The sequence below is a fragment of the Olea europaea genome, chromosome 14 (assembly GCF_002742605.1).
Source record: "Olea europaea var. sylvestris chromosome 14, O_europaea_v1, whole genome shotgun sequence".
NCBI classification, from domain to species: Eukaryota; Viridiplantae; Streptophyta; class Magnoliopsida; order Lamiales; family Oleaceae; genus Olea; species Olea europaea.
Window position 1 is genome coordinate 4,566,766 of NC_036250.1, and position 19,940 is coordinate 4,586,705.

The 19,940-nt window shown below is 34.8% G+C and overlaps 3 protein-coding genes and 1 non-coding gene across 4 annotated transcripts; 3 read left to right on the forward strand and 1 right to left on the reverse strand.

Annotated features, from left to right (window-relative positions):
• The first annotated feature begins 5,069 nt into the window (after positions 1 to 5,069).
• TRNAM-CAU lies at positions 5,070 to 5,142 on the forward strand. Its single transcript has one exon. It is a non-coding gene; the product is annotated as a tRNA-Met (tRNA).
• Positions 5,143 to 10,458: 5,316 nt separating this feature from the next.
• Positions 10,459 to 13,016, reverse strand: LOC111409414. The gene is made up of 4 exons (XM_023039466.1): positions 12,093 to 13,016; positions 11,364 to 11,717; positions 11,010 to 11,282; positions 10,459 to 10,554 (listed from the first exon to the last, which is right to left on the reverse strand). The coding sequence occupies exons 1-4, from the start codon at positions 13,014 to 13,016 to the stop codon at positions 10,459 to 10,461; spliced, it is 1,647 nt and encodes a 548-aa protein (XP_022895234.1).
• A 13-nt stretch (positions 13,017 to 13,029) lies between these two features.
• LOC111409415 (photosystem II CP47 reaction center protein-like) lies at positions 13,030 to 16,990 on the forward strand. Its single transcript, XM_023039467.1, has 7 exons — positions 13,030 to 13,165; positions 13,237 to 13,331; positions 14,794 to 14,875; positions 15,787 to 15,892; positions 16,007 to 16,319; positions 16,414 to 16,788; positions 16,892 to 16,990. Exons 1-7 carry the CDS (start codon positions 13,030 to 13,032, stop codon positions 16,988 to 16,990), a joined length of 1,206 nt encoding a protein of 401 aa, XP_022895235.1.
• An 866-nt stretch (positions 16,991 to 17,856) lies between these two features.
• On the forward strand, positions 17,857 to 19,940 carry LOC111409416 (cytochrome b6-like). The gene is made up of 6 exons (XM_023039468.1): positions 17,857 to 17,893; positions 18,798 to 18,857; positions 18,944 to 19,168; positions 19,283 to 19,398; positions 19,792 to 19,848; positions 19,932 to 19,940. The coding sequence occupies exons 1-6, from the start codon at positions 17,857 to 17,859 to the stop codon at positions 19,938 to 19,940; spliced, it is 504 nt and encodes a 167-aa protein (XP_022895236.1).

A 19,940-nucleotide genomic window follows, 5' to 3' on the forward strand; every position in this document is an offset into this window, starting at 1 on the left:
ATTTAATTCGAACTTGAACCCAAGTCTCGCAGATGTTGGATCTACTTTTATTCTTTCTCTTTCCTCCCTTATTCTAAAAAGGGAAAAAGAGAAAAAGGGAGGGGGGATTAGTCACAGATATTTGATTGTATCTCTAATCTTCTTCATTCCTTCCCATGTCAATAACTAGAATGAAAAAAAGGGAAATGTCAACGCATTCGGAAAAAAATGATTAATCTCTATCAATAGACCTACTAAAGCCCCGAACCATAGCGTACTTAGTACTGGTGCAACGAAGAGATATGTTTTTAGATCTCGCATTAAATACCCTCCTTCTTTATATCGGAAAAAAGAATGATCCATCGGGTTCAGGATTGCTCTCTGATAATGGATCAAATTGAACCAATATCAATCCATTTTCTTCCATTTATTCCAAGGCAAGAATTCAACAAGTTCTTTCTTTGACCTTCCCAAAAGCTTCTTCCACTTTGCGGAGAGTATATCGAAGTTGGATTTGGTATTTGGATATTATTTGTATCAATGATCTGATCAATCATAAATAATTATTCTGAAAGCTTGGAAATAGAAAATTTTCCTAAATTAAATGGATGAAGAAATAACAAAATAAAAATGTGATTTCCACTCTTGATCTTGATACGGAGCTGGAACTGCTAACTATGATGAATGCACTAACTATGGATATGATGCTGGAAATAGATCGATTTTATATTACCCTTCAATTCGAATTAGCAAAAGCAATGTCTCCTTGCATATTATGGATTCCAAACATTCATGATCTGGATGTGAATGAGTCGAATTAATTACCCCTCGGTCTATTAGTGAACCATCTCTCTGAAAGATGTTCCACTAGAAATATTCTTGTTATTGTTTTGACTCATATATTCCCAAAAAGTGGATCCCGCAATTTTTTGAAAGGTAACTATCTCGATTTCATATATAAATTTCTATAGAATCTTTGAAAAAGACTTTCCTTCTTAAGAAAGAAAAGACTTACTATCTTTGGGATATGATGCTGCACCGTTGCTAAAGACTTTAGTGGATCGACTCTATTACCTAAGTTGATTCGAATTTTTATCTCACATCATGAGTAGGTATATCTACCATCATGACATAAGTACGCAGTTATTATCGTATCGGCCCAAAACCTCGCTAATTGATCTTTACGATGCTTCCTCGATCAATTAGATCCTTTTTTATTCATAAAAAAAAGTAGCAAGGCATATTTGTTTCTTCATATTTTGACTTCTATGAAGTTTTTTTCTTTGCTATAGCTGATAAAAATCGTTGTTTTAGACGATGCATATGTAGAAAGCCTATTTTTTTCGTATTTACTAGCAGATTTTTTCTTCTTTCTATAGTGGAGATAGTCGCACGTAATGACAGATCACGGCCATATTATTAAAAGCTTGGGGGTAAGAATGGATTTCGTTCTAGTGCTCGAAAATAATATTCCAAAGCTTTCGTATGTTGTCCATTACTTGTATGGATAAGACCTATATTATAGAGTATATAACTTCGATCATAGGGATCTAGTCAAGCATGGGCTAATTCATAGATCTTTGGTAGCGACAGTAAATTCTTTGGCGTTGAATCAAGATATTCAAGAAGAAGAGGTTGTTCCAGCTCGACACCGTCAAGAATTCCTGACTATTGCATGGGAACAGGTTTCTTTGGGCATTTATTAATTGTATAGTATTCGCGATTTATTTAGATATTCGAACCAATATAAAATGGAAGGGTATAAATTTTGCAATTGTGGCATCTGACGCCTGACCCTGAGATGCTGATCATCCAAGGCACATTAGCATGGCGTACTCCTCCTGTTCGGACCGGGGTTTGAAACCAAACCTCTTCTCAGGAGGATAGATGGGGCGATTTGGATGAGATCCAATGTAGATCCAACTTTCAATTCACTCGTAAGATCGAAGCCTTGGGTAGTAAAAAACAACGGGATGTTGTATTTCCAAGATTGAATTTCAAGTTTGAATAACGTAATCGTAAGAAAGATAAAGCATATATGATCAGATAGATATGTAGTTAAGGACTACTTATAGTTGTACATGGAATCCCTAATTCAAATTGAAATGTACAATGATCCATAAGATTTTCGTTTTCTTAAAACAAAAAAACAAAAAAAGATCCCATTGTAGCGAGTAGTGTCCGAGCGTGTCCTACCGATGTATTAGAAATGATACCTTGGGACAGATGTAAAGCTAAATAAATTGCTTCTGCCCCAAGGACCGATGACTGTGTTGGTTGTAAGAGATGTGGTTAGAACCTCTAAAAGGTCCAAATGGATTGGACTTGAGTAGGTTGTATTGCGAACCGTATGCATCAAAAGGTGCATGTATAGTTCCTAAGGGATACAATTTTACCCAAATCAACCAACTTTATCGAGAAAGATTACTTTTTTTAGGCCAAGAAGTTGATAGCGAGATCAAATCCAAAATACTACCTATGGGTACATAAAAAATGTATTGCATCGATTTTTTTAATGAATCGAACCGATCGTAACTTCGAATATGGAATTCAAAGGGATCAAATAGGAAATGATACTCTGAATCATAGAACTATAATGAAATTTCAGGAGAAATGGAGGTTTGGGCTCTAGAAGGATTGGGTGTTGCTCATATTTTACAAGAGATGCTTACTTATAAACCTGATCATATTAGAGAGAGCCAAGAAGTACTTGGTACTATAAAAATAAATATCTTGTAATAATTATAATTAAGAATTGTAATTATTATTAATTAATTAAATTTCAAATTCTTAGTATAGAAATAAGTATCTATATATATAAGTGAGTATATAGAATAAGTCCAAGGAATGTTCTCACAAACTGAACTGAATTGAGTTCAAATGACACGCATCTGGACTTGAATCTATTTTTTATCAAGTAAGATGAGAACATGGATCAAAACAAAAGAGTTTGAATTCAAAAAAGTTGGGTGGGCTTTTCATCATATGTTCATTCCCTTTGATATTTAGGGAAGTTAGTTACTTGGAAAAACTTTCCATCCTATATCTTCCAAAGATGTCTGTTACTGAGCCATCTTATTGGGAATAACAAGAGCATCTCTCAACACTCAAAGTTTCATATCTAAAGCGAGTTTTCAAGAAACTGCTCCAGTTTTAGCAAAAGCAGCTCTCTGGGGTCAAATCGATTGGTTGAAAGGCCTGAAAGAGAACGTTGTTTTGGGAGGCATGATACCCCTTGGTACCGGATTTAAAGGATTAGTGCGCCCCTGAAAACAAGATAACAACAGTCTTTTGGAAACAAAAAAAAAAAATCTATTCGAGGGGGAAATGAGAGATATTTTGTTTCACCACAGAAAATTATTTGATTCTTGTCTTTCAAAGAATTTCCATGATACATCAGAACAATCATTTATAGGATTTAATGATTCCTAAGAACAGATTCATCTTTTTGATTATCTGTATTTGGTGCAGTCATTTGATTTGGTAATCAAAATAATAATGAATCAAAAAGTAATGGCTTGTTCCTCCTTTTTTTTTTTTTGGAAAAAAGGGGGGGGAATAACAAATTCTTAATTGTTGGTACCAAAAATAAAGCAACTGATTCAGTAGCATGGGCTGCGATAAAGGCCCGGTGTCATTATGTTAATAAAATATGGCTCGGTGGTATGTTAACGAATTGGTTCACTACAGAAATGTGGATTTTTGTTCATCCTTCATCATAATAATATCTCGGGGTTTGCAGCGATAACTTGGTATATCTACTATATGCCCATTAACTAAAATATGTCTACGGTTAACTAATTGGCGGGCTGCGGGAATAGTTGAATTTTTTTTTATGAATGTAATGAGCCTATCCTCTTTTCTTTATTCATATTAAAAAAAACTTAATCTAATGCAAAACCAAAATACTCGAAGGACTCTTCTGACAAAATAAAAAATATGTAATTGTCAGCAAAGTTGTTTCTTTTTTCTTCACTTCAAATCCAAAAAATTCTTCTGACTTATACATAAGACATAGGTCGTCGATTCAGCATTGGATAAAAGAGAGAAAAATGCCCATTTTCGAACAAGTGTTTCAAATCATTTTATCGAGATGAGTGTTCTATATCGATAAAATATTCATTTGAAAACCATCACTGTATTAACATAGTGGTAGAAAGAGGCTCAACACATATACTCTTTACCTACTTATGCATTCATAGCACAAGACTTTACTACTCAAGCTGCATTATGGACTCATCACCAATATATCGTAGGATTCATCATGACAAGAGCTTTTGCTCATGGAGCTGTATTTTTCATTAGAGATTACAATCCGGAGCAGAATGAAGATAATGTAGTTGCAAGAATGTTGGACCATAAAGAAGCTATCATATCTCATTTAAGTTGGACCAGCCTCTTTCTCGGATTCCATACCTTGGGACTTTTTGTTCATAATGATGTCATGCTTGCCTTTGGTACTCCAGAAAAGCAAATTTTGATCGAACCTATATTTGCTCAATGGATACAATCGGCTCATGGGAAAACTTCATATAGGTTCGATTTACTTTTATCTTCAACGAGCGGTCCGACATTCAATGCGGGTCGAAGCATTTGGTTGCTTGGTTGGTTAAATGCTGTTAATGAAAATAGTAATTCAATATTCTTGACAATAGGTCCTCGAGACTTTTTGGTTCATCATGCTATTGCTCTGGGTTTACATACAACTACATTGATTTTAGTAAAAGGTGCTTTAGATGCACGCGATTCCAAGTTAATGCCAGATAAAAAGGATTTTGGTTATAGTTTTCCATGCGATGGCCCGGGACGAGGGGTACTTGTGATATTTCGGCATGGGACGCATTTTATTTGGCAGTTTTTTGGATGTTAAATACTATTGAATGGGTTACTTTTTATTGGCATTGGAAGCACATTACATTATGGCAGGGTAATATTTCACATTTTAATGAATCTTCCACTTACTTGATGGGTTGGCTAAGAGATTATTTATGGTTAAACTCTTCACAACTTATCATTGCTCATAAGTACTATGATATTTATAATCCATCGATGGCATGGGTTCCATTTGGTTATCTTTGGGATGATAAATGACCTACTTAACTCAGTGGTTAGAGTATTGCTTTCATGCAGCGAGAGTCATTGGTTCAAATCCAATAGTAGGTAGAACTTATTAGATACCGGAGTCAATGGCGCCTAGAGGAAAAAAAGTCCGTACTCAACTGCCAAATTTATTTTGTACACGGCGAGGGGTTCCGTTTTTCTTTTAATGGGAGTTCTGGGTATCGATTTATATGGTTCTAATGAACCCACATTAGTTTTAGAAATATTAGCCAATCAGTCCTATCCTGTGGCCTTGGAAATAATATTTTATATTGGATTTTTGTATTGCTTTTGCTATCAAATTGCCGATTATACCCCTACATACATGGTTACCAGATACTCATGGAGAAGCGCATTATAGTACTTGTATACTTTTAGCCGGAATCTTATTAAAAAGGGGAGCATATGGATTAGTTCATATCAATATGGAATTATTACCCCATGCTCATTCTATATTTTCTCCTGGTTGATGATAGTATGCGCAATGCAAATAATTTATGCAACTTCAACATCTCTCAGTCAACAGAATTAAAAAAAAAAAGAAAAGAACAGCCTATTCCTTTGTATCTCATATGGGTTTCATAATTATAGGAATTGGTTCTATCACCGATACAGGGCTCAATGGAGCCCTTTTACAAATAATCTCTCATGGATTTATTGGTGCTGCATTTTTTTTCTTGGCAGGAACGACTTATGATAGAATACGTCTTGTTTATCTTGACGAAATGGGTGGAATAGCTATCCCAATGCCAAAAATATTCACGATGTTCAGTAGCTTTTCGATGGCCTCCCTTGCATTACCAGGTATGAGTGATTTTGTTGCCGAATTAATAGTATTTTTTGGACTAATTACCAGTCAAAAATACCTTTTAATGCCAAAAATACTAATTACTTTTGTAATGGTAATTGGAATGATATTAACTCCTATTTATTCATTATCTATGTCACATCAGATGTTCTATGGATACAAGATATTTAATGCTCCAAACTCTTATTTTTTGATTCTGGACCGCGAGAGTTATTTCTTTCAATCTCTATATTTTTACCCATACTAGGTATTGGTATATACCCCGATTGTGTTCTTTCAAATCAGTTGACAAGGTCGAAGTTATTCTATCTAATTCTTTTTATAGATAGTTTTAATGAATTAAAAAAATCCTACAATTTGTTTTTAATCATTTGTTGTACAATGAAAAAAAGAAGGCTTTTGCTTCTTCTCTTAAGTTAAGTAAATGAATTTGAATCGGCGTGAACCCTGTGAATCACTACAATATTTGATTCACAAGGTTCTCATCAGTTCACATAAAGTTTTTTTTTTTTTTTTTTTTTCATTTGCACTGTACACTTTTCTATTCGTAAGAGTCTTTTTTGAATCCTTTTGAATTCAATTAGATGTTAATGTAAATGAACCATAACCATGTAGTCCTATTCCTAATAGATTGACCCCAAAATAGCATATCCAAATTATAAGAAAGCCAATAGATGCCACAATTGTGGAATTTATACCCTTCCATTATTGATACTGGAAAGCGGTTTTCTTGCTTTTTTGTGCCAGCTCATGATCTAAACAAGTCACACATACACCCTAGTACATGTTCCTCAATGCTGAGGACATCCTTGAAGGGCGGGGGATTTTGTGATATTTCAAATTGACTGTCTTGTGTTTCCAATAAATTGTTTAATAGTTGACATGTTGAATCATATACATAATGGGTTAGTTTAGATTGATCCAAACCAGATGATTATGAATTATTTCTATTTCATAGAATATTAAACTCGTAGATAAAATCTCAAATCACGGATTTTTAGAAAATCCATTTATTTTTATTCAACTGCTACAAGATCAACAATTTCATAAGCTTGGGCTTCTGTTGCTGACATAAAAACATCTCTTTCCATGTCTTTAGATACAACCCATAAGGGTTTGCCCGTTCTTTGTACATAAACCCTTGTGAGGGTTTCGCGTAGTTTCAGTAGTTCTTCCACTTCCAGGATAAATTCTCCCGTTTGTGCCTCATAAAAAGAACTAGCAGGTTGATGGATCATTACCCTGATGATATAACAGTTCTCTATCTAGCGTGATGAAAAGAAGAGAGAAGAAAGAAAGATAAAGAATAATAGGAGAAAAAAGAAAGAATTGAACAACCGTATGGGCATTTTCTTTTGTGTATTGCATACGGCTCTACAATAAAATTGACCATTACCTTCCATTGAAGAAAAAGAAAAATAGAATCTATCAGACCCAGATGGATAAATGATCAAATTGTCACCCTTCTTTTCAGAGGAGTTAAAAAAATACTATGATGGCTCTGTTGCTTTCTATTTTAAAATTGATTCTTTTTTTTGTCTTTGATTCAGTAATCCCAAAGTTTCTTTTTGATCCAATCAAATAAGGAAAAATCTTTTTTTTTTCGCCCTATTTTTTTATAACATAAATATTGTTAGGAGCCCTTCGCTGTAAAAATAAAAAAGTTTATGACGCTGAATTGAACTCCCAATGGATAAAAGAAATCAAAAACACCTTTTATCTCATACTATTCTCTCGATAAATAATCGAATCTTTTGGAAAAAAAAAAAAAGACAAAAATTTTGCATATAGAATTCGAAGTGCCATGCTATTATTACTTAATATTCATATGGCGAAGGCATAGTCTTCTTTTTTCTCTCAAATAAAAAAAAAAACTCATTGGTGCCAAGTGTGAGGGAATGCTAGACGTTTGGTAATTTCTCCTCCAACCAAGATAAAAGATCCCATTGATGCGGCTAATCCCATGCATATTGTATGGACATCTGGTCGCACAAATTGCATAGTATCGTAAATAGCTACTCCAGGTATTACCCATCCGTCAGGAGAGTTTATAAACAAATACAGATTGTTGGTATCATCCTCGATACTGAGATATACCATAAGATCAATAAGTTGATTTGAGATCTCGCTATCAACTTCTTAGCCTAATGTTCATGTGAAACTCGCAAGCGTACGAGATCGTTGACAAGTAATAGATTTAGTGAGTTAGAATATCGTCCCACGAGGAATAAAATTTAACTGAGTGTACTAGTCCTTAATTAGATTCAAAGCGAACAAATTAAAAGTAATTTTTTTATTTTTAATTATTCAAATTTAATATACAAAAACGTATAAAATGTGAATTTAAAATGTATATGGGAAGAGTGCATTGGATTACGAATCCACCTATTATTATCTATTCAAATTCTTAATATACAGCTAGTTTCGTTCTTGCATTCATAACAATCGATAATTCTATTGTAATTAATTTTCTTTTCCAGGCAGTCGCAACACTTTGTAATTCCCACTAGTTGGCATGCAATAATCTCCAGCAACTACCAATATTTTTCTTTAAAAACCCCTTCCAATTGTTTTGTGGGCCATCCCTTTTATTTCTGTAATTTTCCCCAGGATTTGTAGTCACGTTCATATATACACACACACACACACACACACACACACACACACACACACACACACACACACACTCTATAACCGGTGGGCCCCAGGGATCCCTATTCTCATTCAATTCCAGTCACCTACTACTAGTAAAAAAAGGGCCCAATTAGATTGATATTTTCTTTGGAGTCCTCAATTCTTCCATGCAATACAAGTTCTTCATTCTTTCGTCGACTTTTATCCTTCAACTTTTATTCCGGCGAGGTTTAGTCCACAAACTTCAATTTAATAGTCAATTGATCATTTTCTTTCTCAATTTCTTCAAAACAGGTCCTTCACTAAAAACAAAAGAAAATTAACCTAAGTTAAATAGAAATTAATAATTTGATGACTTAAAAGTTTAATAATGTGGTATAAATAAATATACAAATTACACTTATCAAATACCCCCAAACTTAAACTTTTGTTCATTCTCGAACAAAACTATAACTTAAATAACAATAAACATACAAGCATGCAAAAATATTTGGTTAAACGTTTAGTTTTTTATCTCAGGGTTTGAAATCGCGGCATTAAATCTACAAACTGCTTCAAAGTCACAATACCAAATCAATTTCCACTTTCCCAATGCAAAACTAACGTGTGTGTGTGTGTGAAGAACTAAGTTGACATTAATGAATTCACAAGTTGTTCCAATTTCTGACCCTCTATGGTCAAATATATCATTTCATCTCTCATAAGATTCACACACCCCCAAACTTATTCTTTTTCACTGTTTTCCCAGCATGTGATTTAAGATTGAATTTTTCATTACCATCCTTACCCTCTCCAATTTAGGTGGACGTCACTAGTTGCAAGTCAACTTATCAATGAATAAGGATTCTCCAATTAATTGATTGCTTCGATTGTCAAGACTCAATTAAACTAATTATCCTTCGTCAAAAGTCAAATTCACTTGAACAAGTGTTGGGACTTAACAAGGCAATAATTGTTTTCGCCTTTTTTTTTTTAATTTTTTTGTCTCTTTCTTAAGCTTTCTAGGTGACCTATGTAGCAGACTTTAGGCCGATATCTCCTAAGTCAGATAACTTTAGGGCACCAGATTTTCAAATACCCTTATAGGCTTAATAAACCGAGTCAAAAAGGCTTCGAAGAGAACAACTTTTTTTTGTGCAACTTCATCTTTGATTGCTTTTTAAATGACCCCTGTAACGAGCTTCAGGCTGATGACTTTAGGACACCAGATTTTAAGATACCCTTGCAGGCTTAATTGCTCGAGTCATAAAGGTTTCAAAGAGAAGTTTCAAATTTCAAAATATATGCCTTGATCAGTGCAATGTTCTTTATCACACACTCATTCAAGCAAACCGACCTCCAATTAAAGACTTTCATCCAATTTTATCCTGTTAATCTCAGACAATCCACACAAATTTTTTCACACAAGGAATCCATATTCATATCTGTATTTTCTTACAATGGTAAGATCCCCAAATTGTGCTAAATTTGGTCTAAAAATAGATAATTAGTATAGTTTGGGTAAAGCATCTATGTCCAGTTACATCAATCTGTCACATAAATGAATCAACTTATTTCATCACAATGTCAGCTCAGTTCTAGTGTGCATATAATATCAAGTTTTGCAAGTTTAAGTTTCAATCAATCTAGCATGCTCCATATCCACAGTTCATAAATCAATATCAAATCTCAAATTTAATCATCATTGTTAGCCAAACTGTCTAATCCACACAATCACACAACCAAACATAAACAATAAAAAAAATTAACAAAATAAAAAAAAATTTCAATTTTTTTTCTTTTTTACTTAACACACAAAAACATACGAAAACCAAAAACTTAAAATTTTTCCCACCCCCAAACTTAAACCTGACATTGTCTTCAATGTCTTAAAGCATAATCAAGAATGTAAGGGGATGGAAAAAGAAAAGGACGAAGGTACTCCTTGAATTTTTCTGTTAAGTGTGGAAGACTACGGGTGATGGCCGGATAATGTTCCTCATCATGCTTTTCCTTGGTCTATATTGGTTTGAGTGTTCCACGATGTCATGTTCCTGCATATGGCAATCAAATCAACATTAGAGATCAAATAATCTAGAACGTGTCTTACTTAGCCCAAACACTTGAAATAACCAATATTAAATTTAAGGGCCTTAGCGAAAATATGATCAGATGAAGATACCCTATAAATTTAAACATGCCTAAATCTAATACAAACTAATAATCAAAACAAGTCTATATGCAATGTGATGCAGAAAACAAAATAGATAAATGGTAATGAAATTGGGTTGCCTCCCAATAAGCGTTTAATTTATAGTCTTTAGCTAGACTTTGTTGTTTTGGCTATTCATGGTGGCTTGAAGAGAGAAATTTCGACTATGCATTTTATGCATTGATTGTATTTCCTTCTTTTATCTTTCACCCTCCACACAAGTAAGTTTCCATTGTTGTCCCTACCAACAATTCCACCTTCATTTGGCCTGCCTTTGTAGCTCTCTCAATGATCAACTCGTTGAAAATCCTCAAAGTATGATGGTTGCTTGTTTGGATTTTCCATGATGAAGCTCTGTTGCTTATCCTCCACCCTCAAGACAATCTCATTAGCATCAAAATCTAGCAAGGTTCGACTTGTAGAGAAGAACGGCCTCCCCAAAACTATTGGCATCTGAGATGCCTCTTCAATGTCGAGGATGATGAAATCAGCTGAAAAAATAAACTCACCCGCCTTGATAAGAATGTCTTTGACTATTCTGTAAGGGTGTTTCAGTGATTGGTCCACTAGCTAAAGGATAATAGATGCCGCCTTAGGATCTCCTAATCCCAGTTTCCTGTAAAGAGGTAAGGGAATTAAATTAATACTCACTCCTGAATCAATTAAACAATTTATATCATTTAAATTTCCTATGGAACAAGATTGAGCAAAACTCCATGGATCTTTAAGTTTGGGAGGGATCCTGTGCTGGATGATAGTACTGCACTCTTCAGATAGTGCTATTGTTTCATGTTCTGGTAACTTTCTCTTATTAGTCAACATCTCCTTCAAAAACTTAACATAATTTGAAATTTGTAGAATAGCGTCAATAAAAGGAATGTTGACGTGAAGTTGTTCGAGGGTGTTCAAGAAATTCTTGAATTGTTTGTTCGTTTTATTGTTCTGTAACCTTTGAGGGAATGAAACTAAAGTTGTATTTTTATTGCTAAGAGCAGTCGCCTTGACCTTTAGATTGTTTGACTATTCTTCTTGATCAACATTTGATGATTTTTTAGACTGACCCACTTGTTCTTCCCCCGAGGTAGGTACTCGATTTCCCTCAATCCCGTTCTTCTTCACTGTGATTTCTGGAAACTAAACTCTGCTTCTCATTGTGATAGCCTAGAATTGTTCATTTTTAGGTTGTCTTTGAAGCCTTTGAGGGAATGGGATAGGCGGCATATAAGCTTGAACAAGTATAACAGGCTTGATTGATGGTGTCTCGATAGTTGCATAATTTATAGCTTCAACAGCTAATACCTGCTCCTTTGGATTCTTTTCTGTATCGCTCGGTAGAGTACCTTGTACTCTGTTAGCTAATGTAGTTGCTATCTATCCCACTTGTTTCTCTAAGTTATGTATAAAGGCTTGTTGATTCTGTATCATCGTCTCAGTCTTGATGACATACTTGACAAGTAGATCCTCCAATGATTGCCTTTTTTCTTCTTGTTGTTGAATTGTTGGTGGATTGTCCCTTATCTGATTTACTTGATCTGAACTATCAACCCACGCGTAGTTAGGATACTTGTTCAAATTCAGATGGTAGTTGTATGGGTAAGGTCCATTTTGCCCTTGATAGTTTTGCACATAACTGACTTCAGCTGGCTGAGCTATGTGATTAGAAGCCAAAGGGCAACTTGCAGTAATGTGATCTGCCCCACAGCCTGCGCATTTTGGAGCTGGAGTCTGTACTATATTCACAGAATGGGTCAAAGACTCAATCTTTCTAGTTATTGACTCCATCTGTGCTGTCAATGCTATCACTGCATCCACATTATATATACCAGTTGTTTTCCTCGGGACTTCCCTGTTGCTCGGCCACATCGATTGATTTTTTGCTATCCTCTCATACAGATCATAAGCATCATCCGCATTTATAGTCATTATCGATCCTTCCGCTGAAGCATCTACCATATTCTTGAATTCTTGGCGTATTCCATAGTAAAAGATGTATATTTGTGCTTGTTTAGGAATGTCAAGATTGGGGCACTTCCTCAATAAGTTCTTATACCTTTCCCATGCCTCCAGATAGCTCTCAAGGTCTTTCTGCTTAAAGGTATGGATTTCATTCTGAATTTGATGAACTCGAGTTGGCCAAAAAAACTTCGTGGTAAATTTTTGAATCATGTCATTCCACAATATAATGCTCCCAAGAGGTCGTGACATCATCCATATTTTCGCACATTTCTTCAAAGCGTGAGGAAATAGACGCATTCGAAATGCATCCCGTGACATCCCCTCGTGGCTAATTACATCACATAGCATGGTAAAAGTTTGAATGTGTTCATGTGGATTTTCTAGCTTTCCCGTTGAACCTGATGACTTGATGATTTTGAAAAAGGTTTATGACATCTGGTCGGATGTGGAAGTTAGCTTGTCTAAAGGGTGGATAGATGATCGGAGGTTGATTCGGTGTTAGCATTGGATTTACAAAATCTCTCACTAAAATTTCTCCATGATTTGCTATTGCCCTCGGCTGATCTAGCTGAATCGGCTGAGGTAGTGGCAAAGGGTTATGAGCTTGATTCTGATGTTGATTTTCAGCCATATCTCTTGCTTCTCTATGCTCTCTTCTTTGCTGTTTGAAAGTTCTTTCGATTTCTAGATTTATTGGAAGAAGCTCGATCTCGTCAGAATTTTGCATAAACTATGATTTCTTGAAAAGAGTAAAACAAGAGATTTAGATCGTTCAATGAATAGCCTTAAACAAAAAGGAATAAAAACTTCAAATCTAAAAATAACTAATAAACTCAAATTAAATAAATTATTCCCCAACAACAACGTCAAAAACTTGTTCGCGTGAAACCCGCAAGCGTACGGGATCGTTGACAAGTAATAGATTTAGTAAGTTAGAGTATCATCCCACGAGGAATAAAATTTAATTGAGTGCACTAGTCCTTAATTAGATTCAAAGCGAACAAATTAAAAGTGATTTATTTTTATTTTTAATTATTCTAATTTAATCTACAAAAACATATAAAATGTGAATTTAAAATGTATATGGGAAGAGTGTATTGGATTACGAATCCACCTATTATTATCTATTTTAATTCTTAACTACGTAACTAGTTTCGTTCTTACATTCTTGACAATCGATAATTCTATTGTAATTAATTTTCTTTTCCAGGCAACTGCAACACTTTTGTAATTCCCACTAGTTGGCATGCAATAATCTCCAACAACTACCAATGTTTTTCTTCAAAAACCCCTTCCAATTGTTTCGTGGGCCGTCCCTTTTATTTCTGTAACTTTCCCCAGGATTTGTAGTCACGTTCTCTCCTCTTTTTCTTCTACTGCATGTGTAAGAATATATATATACACACACACACACTACAATCGGCAGCTCCTAGGAATCCCTATTCTCATTCAATTCCAATCACCTACTACTAGTCAAAAAGGGGCCCAATTAGATTGATATTTGCTTTGGAGTCCTCAATTCTTCCATGCAATATAAGTTCTTCATTCTTTCATTGACTTTTATCCTTCAACTTTTATTCCGGCGAGATTTAGTCCACAAACTTCTATTTAATGGTCAATTGATCGTTTTCTTTCCCAATTGCTTCCAAATGGGTCCTTCACTAAAAACAAAAGAAAATTAATCTAAGTTAAATAGAAATTAATAATTTGACGACTTAAAAGTTTAATAATGTGGTATAAATAAATACACAAATTACGCTTATCACCTAAAAAAAGTAATCTTTCTCGAAAAAGTAAAATTGTATCGCTTAGGAACCGTACATGCACCTTTTGACGCATACGGTTCAAAAAATAATTGCAAAAAAAAAAGAATCAATGTCTAGATTCAAGTCCTCTTTCTTTGTTCCCATTCTTTTTTCAGAGCAGGTTTTTTCTGACTTCTAATGAAAGGACATTTTCTTCGATTTTTCAATAAAGACGAATTTGAACTTCTTTCTTCCTTATAATAGAAAAAAGTCACTAATCTTATCAAATTAACTTCTCATTTATGTATTTTTCATCCAGATTCAATCCAAATCACGATGGTATTTTCTTATTCCTGAATGGGTCTCTTTCATGTTTTTAGGTTTATGCTCTACTCCGGGTAAAGATCCGCCCGATTTTGATTTGCACCTACAGGACAAATCTTTCCATTACCATTTCTTTTTGTTATGACTTTTTTTTTTCAAATCATTTCATACCTTTCACCAAGTATTTAGTTTGAGATTCCCTCGCTTGACGAATAGGATCCTTTTACAAATACCAAACAGGAATCATTTATGATACAAGTAGTAATCATAGATATGTTACCAATTTGGTTTTTTTCTAAACGGAGCCTGGATACTTCATTTTTTAGTCCAACCAAGCCAACGATAAATTATTCTAATTGATAATAGTAATTTGAATCCCCCCCAAACAATGGATCTAATTGTGCTTCACGTTCCAAATTTTTGATGATTCAATTTATCTTTCTTGGGCGAAACAGAGGATATCTCGATTGGGAGAGAGAATGGGGAAATCCCATATAACCCAATATATCTGACAAATCGCACTATACGGCAACCGAAGATGCATCTTTCTCTCTAGGACTTCGGAAAGGTACTTTTGAAACACCAATAGGCATTAATTGAAAGAAAAAAGAACTAAGTACTATAATTTATTTTGATGTGGAAACGTAACAACATTATTTTTTTTGTCTTTATAATATTGGTTTTATCTTATTTATTTTTTCCATAGATTATAAAAATTCATAAAGAAAGACAAAAGAAGAAATAAAGGAAAATTTTGACGAATAGGGCCTTCTAATGAGGAATAAGGAAGGACACATTTACTGATAGAAAATGGTATCAACCACCCATTTCGTATTGGTACTTATCAGGTATATAATAAATCTGCTTCTCTTTGTTCCTACGAATGGAATTGTTTCATTATTACCAATAGAATAGAACAAATAGTAACCATTATTCAGTGGATTATTTCAGAACACGGGGAGTGCATAGAATAGTCATAGTATAGCTTTTCCAATGCAATAAAGTTACGTAGTGTCTATTTATCTTTGATAAAGAGGTATTTTCCATAGGTTTACCTTGGTATCGTGTTCATACCGTTGTATTGAATGATCCCGATCAGTTGCTTTCCATTCATATAATGCATACAGCTCTGGTTGCAGGTTGGGCAGGTTCATGGTTCTGTATGAATTAGGAGTTTTTGAACCTATTAACCCTATTCTTGATCCAATGTGGAGACAGGGTATGTTTGTTACACCTTTCATGACTCGTTTAGGAATAACCAATTCATAGGGAGGTGGAGTATCACAGGAGGGACTGTAACAAATCTGGGGATTTGGAATTACGAAGGTGTAGCTGGGGCGCATATTGTGTTTCGGGCTTATGCTTTTTGGCAGCTATCTGGCATTGGGTCTATTGGGATCTAGAAATATTTTGTGATGAATGTACAAGAAAACCTTCTTTGGATTTGCCCAAGATCTTTGGAATTCATTTATTTCTCTCAGGGGTGGCTTGCTTTGGTTTTGGTTCATTTCATGTAACAGGCTTTTATGGTCCTGGAATATGGGTATCTGATCCTAATGGATTAATGGGAAAAGTACAACCTGTAAATCCAGCGTGAGGCAAGGAAGGTTTTGATCTTTTTGTTCCGAGAGGAATAGCTTCTCATCATATTGCAGCAGGGACATTGGGCATATTAGTGGGTCTATTCCATCTTAGCATCCGCCCGCCACAATGTATATACAAAGGATTACGTATGGGAAATATTGAAACCGTACTTTCCAGGAGTATCGCGACTGTCATTTTTGCTGTTTTGTTGTTACTGGAACTATGTGTATGGTTCAGCAACTACCCCCATCGAATTATTTGGGCCCACTCATTATCAATGGGATCAGGGTTACTTCCAACAAGAGATATATAGAAGAGTTAGTGCTGGGCTAGCAGAAAATCGAAGTTTATCAGAAGCCTGGTCTAAAATTCCTGAAAAATTAGCTTTTTGTGATTATATCGACAATAATCCGGCAAAACGAGGATTATTTAGGGCAGGTTCAATGGATAACGGAGATGAAATAGCGGTTGGATGGTTAGGACACCCTATCTTTAGAGATAAAGAAGGGTGTGAACTTTTTGTACATTGTATGCCTACTTTTTTTGAAACATTTCCAGTCATTTTGGTAGATAGTGACAAAATTGTATAGTGTTGAACAAGTAGGTGTAACTGTTGAGTTTTACAGCGGCAAACTCAATGGAGTCAGTTATAGTGACCTGCTACTGTGATAAAATATGCAAAACGCGCTCAATTGGGTGAAATTTTTGAATTAGATCGCACTGCTTTGAAATCCGATGGTGTTTTTCGTAGTAGTCCAAGGGGTTGGTTTACTTTTGGGCATGCTTCGTTTGCTTTGCTCTTCTTCTTTGGACACATTTGGCATGGTGCTAGAACCTTGTTCAGAGATGTTTTTTGTCGGTATTGACCCAGATTTGGATGCTCAAGTAGAGTTTGGAGCATTCCAAAAACTTGGGGATCCAACGACAAGAAGACAGGTAGTTTGACACAAGATTGCTTTGGTATCTTTCGCCTCTATTTTCTTTTTTGGGAGGAATTTTACATAGAGTATCGGAGTGGATTTGAATCACTACTTTTTTTACTCTTGCTCTTTCTTTAACGAGAGATGATTCCCAAATAAACCAAAAAACAAACAGGTATGGAAGCTATAATTGTAAACCACGATCGAATCTATGGAAGCATTGGTTTATACATTCCTCTTAGTCTCGACTCGAGGGATAATTTTTTTCACTATCTTTTTTTGAGAATCGCCTAAATTCAAACTAAAAAGATGAAATGATTTTACATTATCTCAATTGAAGTAATGAGCCTCCTCATATTGGGAGGCTCATTACTTCAACTAGTCCCCATGTTCCTCGAATGGATCTCTTAATTGTTAGGAAGGTTGCCCAAAAGTAGTATATAAGTCGTACCCAGTAAAACTGACAAGTAAACCAGATATAAAGATGGCGACTAGGGTTGCTGTTTCCATTATGATTATATAATTTCAAGATCCCAATGGATCTATGATAAGATCGTTTATTTACAACGGAATGGTATACAAAGTCAACAGATCTCATTGAATACAATAGGATTTATGGCTGCACAAACTGTTGAGAACAGTTCTAGATCTGGTCCAAGATGAACTATTGTAGGGAGTTTATTAAAACCATTGAATTCGGAATATGGTAAAGTAGCTCCCGGGTGGGGAACGACGCCTTTGATGGGTGTCGCAATAGCTCTATTTGCGATATTTCTATCTATTATTTTGGAGATTTATAATTCTTCCATTTTATTGGATGGAATTTCAATGAATTAAATCTATAAGAACTGCAAAGTCATGTCTTTTCAATAAAAAATGAATCAGTTAGAGCTCGAATTTCTAGCCTATTCTATTTTGGTAGTTCGATCGTGGGATTTATTTCTTTCTGCATTTCTGGAATATGAGTGTGTGACTTGCTATAATTGATCCTATTGATAGTACAGAGAATGGGTCTGTTATCTTGATAGAGATGTTTCTACTTCGTTGGATATTTATTCTAGTATCTGGAACACGGAATATATGAACTAGATTAAGAAATATTTGAACCATGATTCATACTTAATATTTGATCTCGTGTCTGGACTCCAAAAAATTCAAAGAATTAGAATTAAAAAAAAAAGTTTTTTTAGTCTATCTATTGATGGAATAAGTGATGATCCAACTATTCTTACTCAGATAATCCTTGGCTTAGTTTAGTTGAATCATCGTGGTTTTAGTATGAATTTGAGGTTTTAATCTATTCATAGGGTCTTAACAAGATAGTTCCTATCAATTCAATAATAAAGAAAACAAAAAAAGCCACAGTAGTTACAAAAACAAATTAAAGAAATAGTTAAAGAGATAATTCAAGGACCCGTAAGGATTAAAGAAATAGTTAAAGAGATAATTCAAGGACCCGTAAGGATCAACAAAAAGACGATTGAGCCAACTTGATATTTTGGTATTATCGCCACAAAGAAGAGCTTTCGGATTTTTTTATTTTTTCGTACATTCAGATAAGATTGAATCAGAGATTAAGAAGTTTCAAACTTTCTATTACATATCTGTTGCAACTAGTATTTGGGTGTTTTTGCCTGAGTTGTACGAGATAAAAGTCTCATATACGATTCTGAGAGGGGAATTTTCACCTATCTCAATAAAGTCTATGATTGGCTCGAAGAACGTCTCAAGATTCAGGCGATTGAGGATGATATAACTAATAAATACGTTCCTCCCCATGTGAATATATTTTATTGTTTAGGGGGAATTACGCTTACTTATTTTTTAGTACAAATAGCTACGGGGTTTGCTATGACTTTTTACTATCGTCCGACCGTTACAGAGGCTTTTGCCTCTGTTCAATACATAGTGATGGAAGCTAAGGTTGGTTAATTCGATCAGTTCATCGATGGTCCATAAGTATGATGGTCCTAATGATGATCCTGCATGTTTTTCGTGTGTATGGATTTAAAAAAACCTCGTGAATTGACTTGGGTTACAGGTGTGGTTCTGGGGGTATTGACCACATCTTTTGGTGTGACTGGTTATTCCTTACCTCGGGACCAAATTGGTTATTGGGCGGCGAAAATCGTAACATGTGTACTTGAAGCTATTCCTGTAATAGGATCACCTTTGATAGAATTATTGCGCAGAAGTGCTAGTGCAAGACAATCTACTTTGACTCGTTTTTATAGTTTACACACTTTTGTATTGCCACTTCTTACTGCTATATTTATGTTAATGCACTTTCCAATGATACGTAAAGAAGGTATTTCTGGTTCTTTATAGAGAAGATATATAACAGATATTTGTAATCAATCATTTATCACTTAGAAGAGGAATAATAGTATTTCATTGCTACAAATATGGATTATTGAAAATAATAATCCATGTATTTGGATATTTCCCTTCAACCAATCATGTCAAATAAATGTAGAGTTGAAGGGAATTCTACGAAGAGAAAATGGATTATGGGAGTGTGTGACTTGAACTATTGATTGGTCTGTGTAGATATATGTCTGCCACATTGGAATTCACAACCAAATGTGTCTTTGTTCCAATCGTCACGTAAGCCCTATACAGAAGATAGGCTGGTTCACTTGAAGAGATTCTTTTCTATGACTTGACCGAATCATGCTGTACATGAGTAGGCTCCGTAA

Bases quoted from the DNA above. Each gene is read 5' to 3' on its own strand.
- LOC111409414 (XM_023039466.1), bottom strand. From the start codon at position 13,016: ATGCTATGTGATGTAATTAGCCACGAGGGGATGTCACGGGATGCATTT. The intron at 11,718-12,092 runs GTGGGATAGATA...AACAATCTAAAG, and splicing joins TACATAACTTAGAGAAACAA to GTCAAGGCGACTGCTCTTAG. The intron at 10,555-11,009 runs GTTGATCATTGA...TGCCATATGCAG, and splicing joins ACTTTGAGGATTTTCAACGA to GAACATGACATCGTGGAACA.
- LOC111409415 (XM_023039467.1), top strand. From the start codon at position 13,030: ATGTGTTCATGTGGATTTTCTAGCTTTCCCGTTGAACCTGATGACTTG. The intron at 13,332-14,793 runs GTTTGAAAGTTC...TCATGTTTTTAG, and splicing joins TCTATGCTCTCTTCTTTGCT to GTTTATGCTCTACTCCGGGT. The intron at 16,320-16,413 runs GTAAATCCAGCG...TGGGCATATTAG, and splicing joins TAATGGGAAAAGTACAACCT to TGGGTCTATTCCATCTTAGC.
- LOC111409416 (XM_023039468.1), top strand. From the start codon at position 17,857: ATGGCTGCACAAACTGTTGAGAACAGTTCTAGATCTG. The intron at 18,858-18,943 runs GTATTTGGGTGT...ATCTCAATAAAG, and splicing joins TTACATATCTGTTGCAACTA to TCTATGATTGGCTCGAAGAA. The intron at 19,169-19,282 runs GTTAATTCGATC...CTTGGGTTACAG, and splicing joins AGTGATGGAAGCTAAGGTTG to GTGTGGTTCTGGGGGTATTG.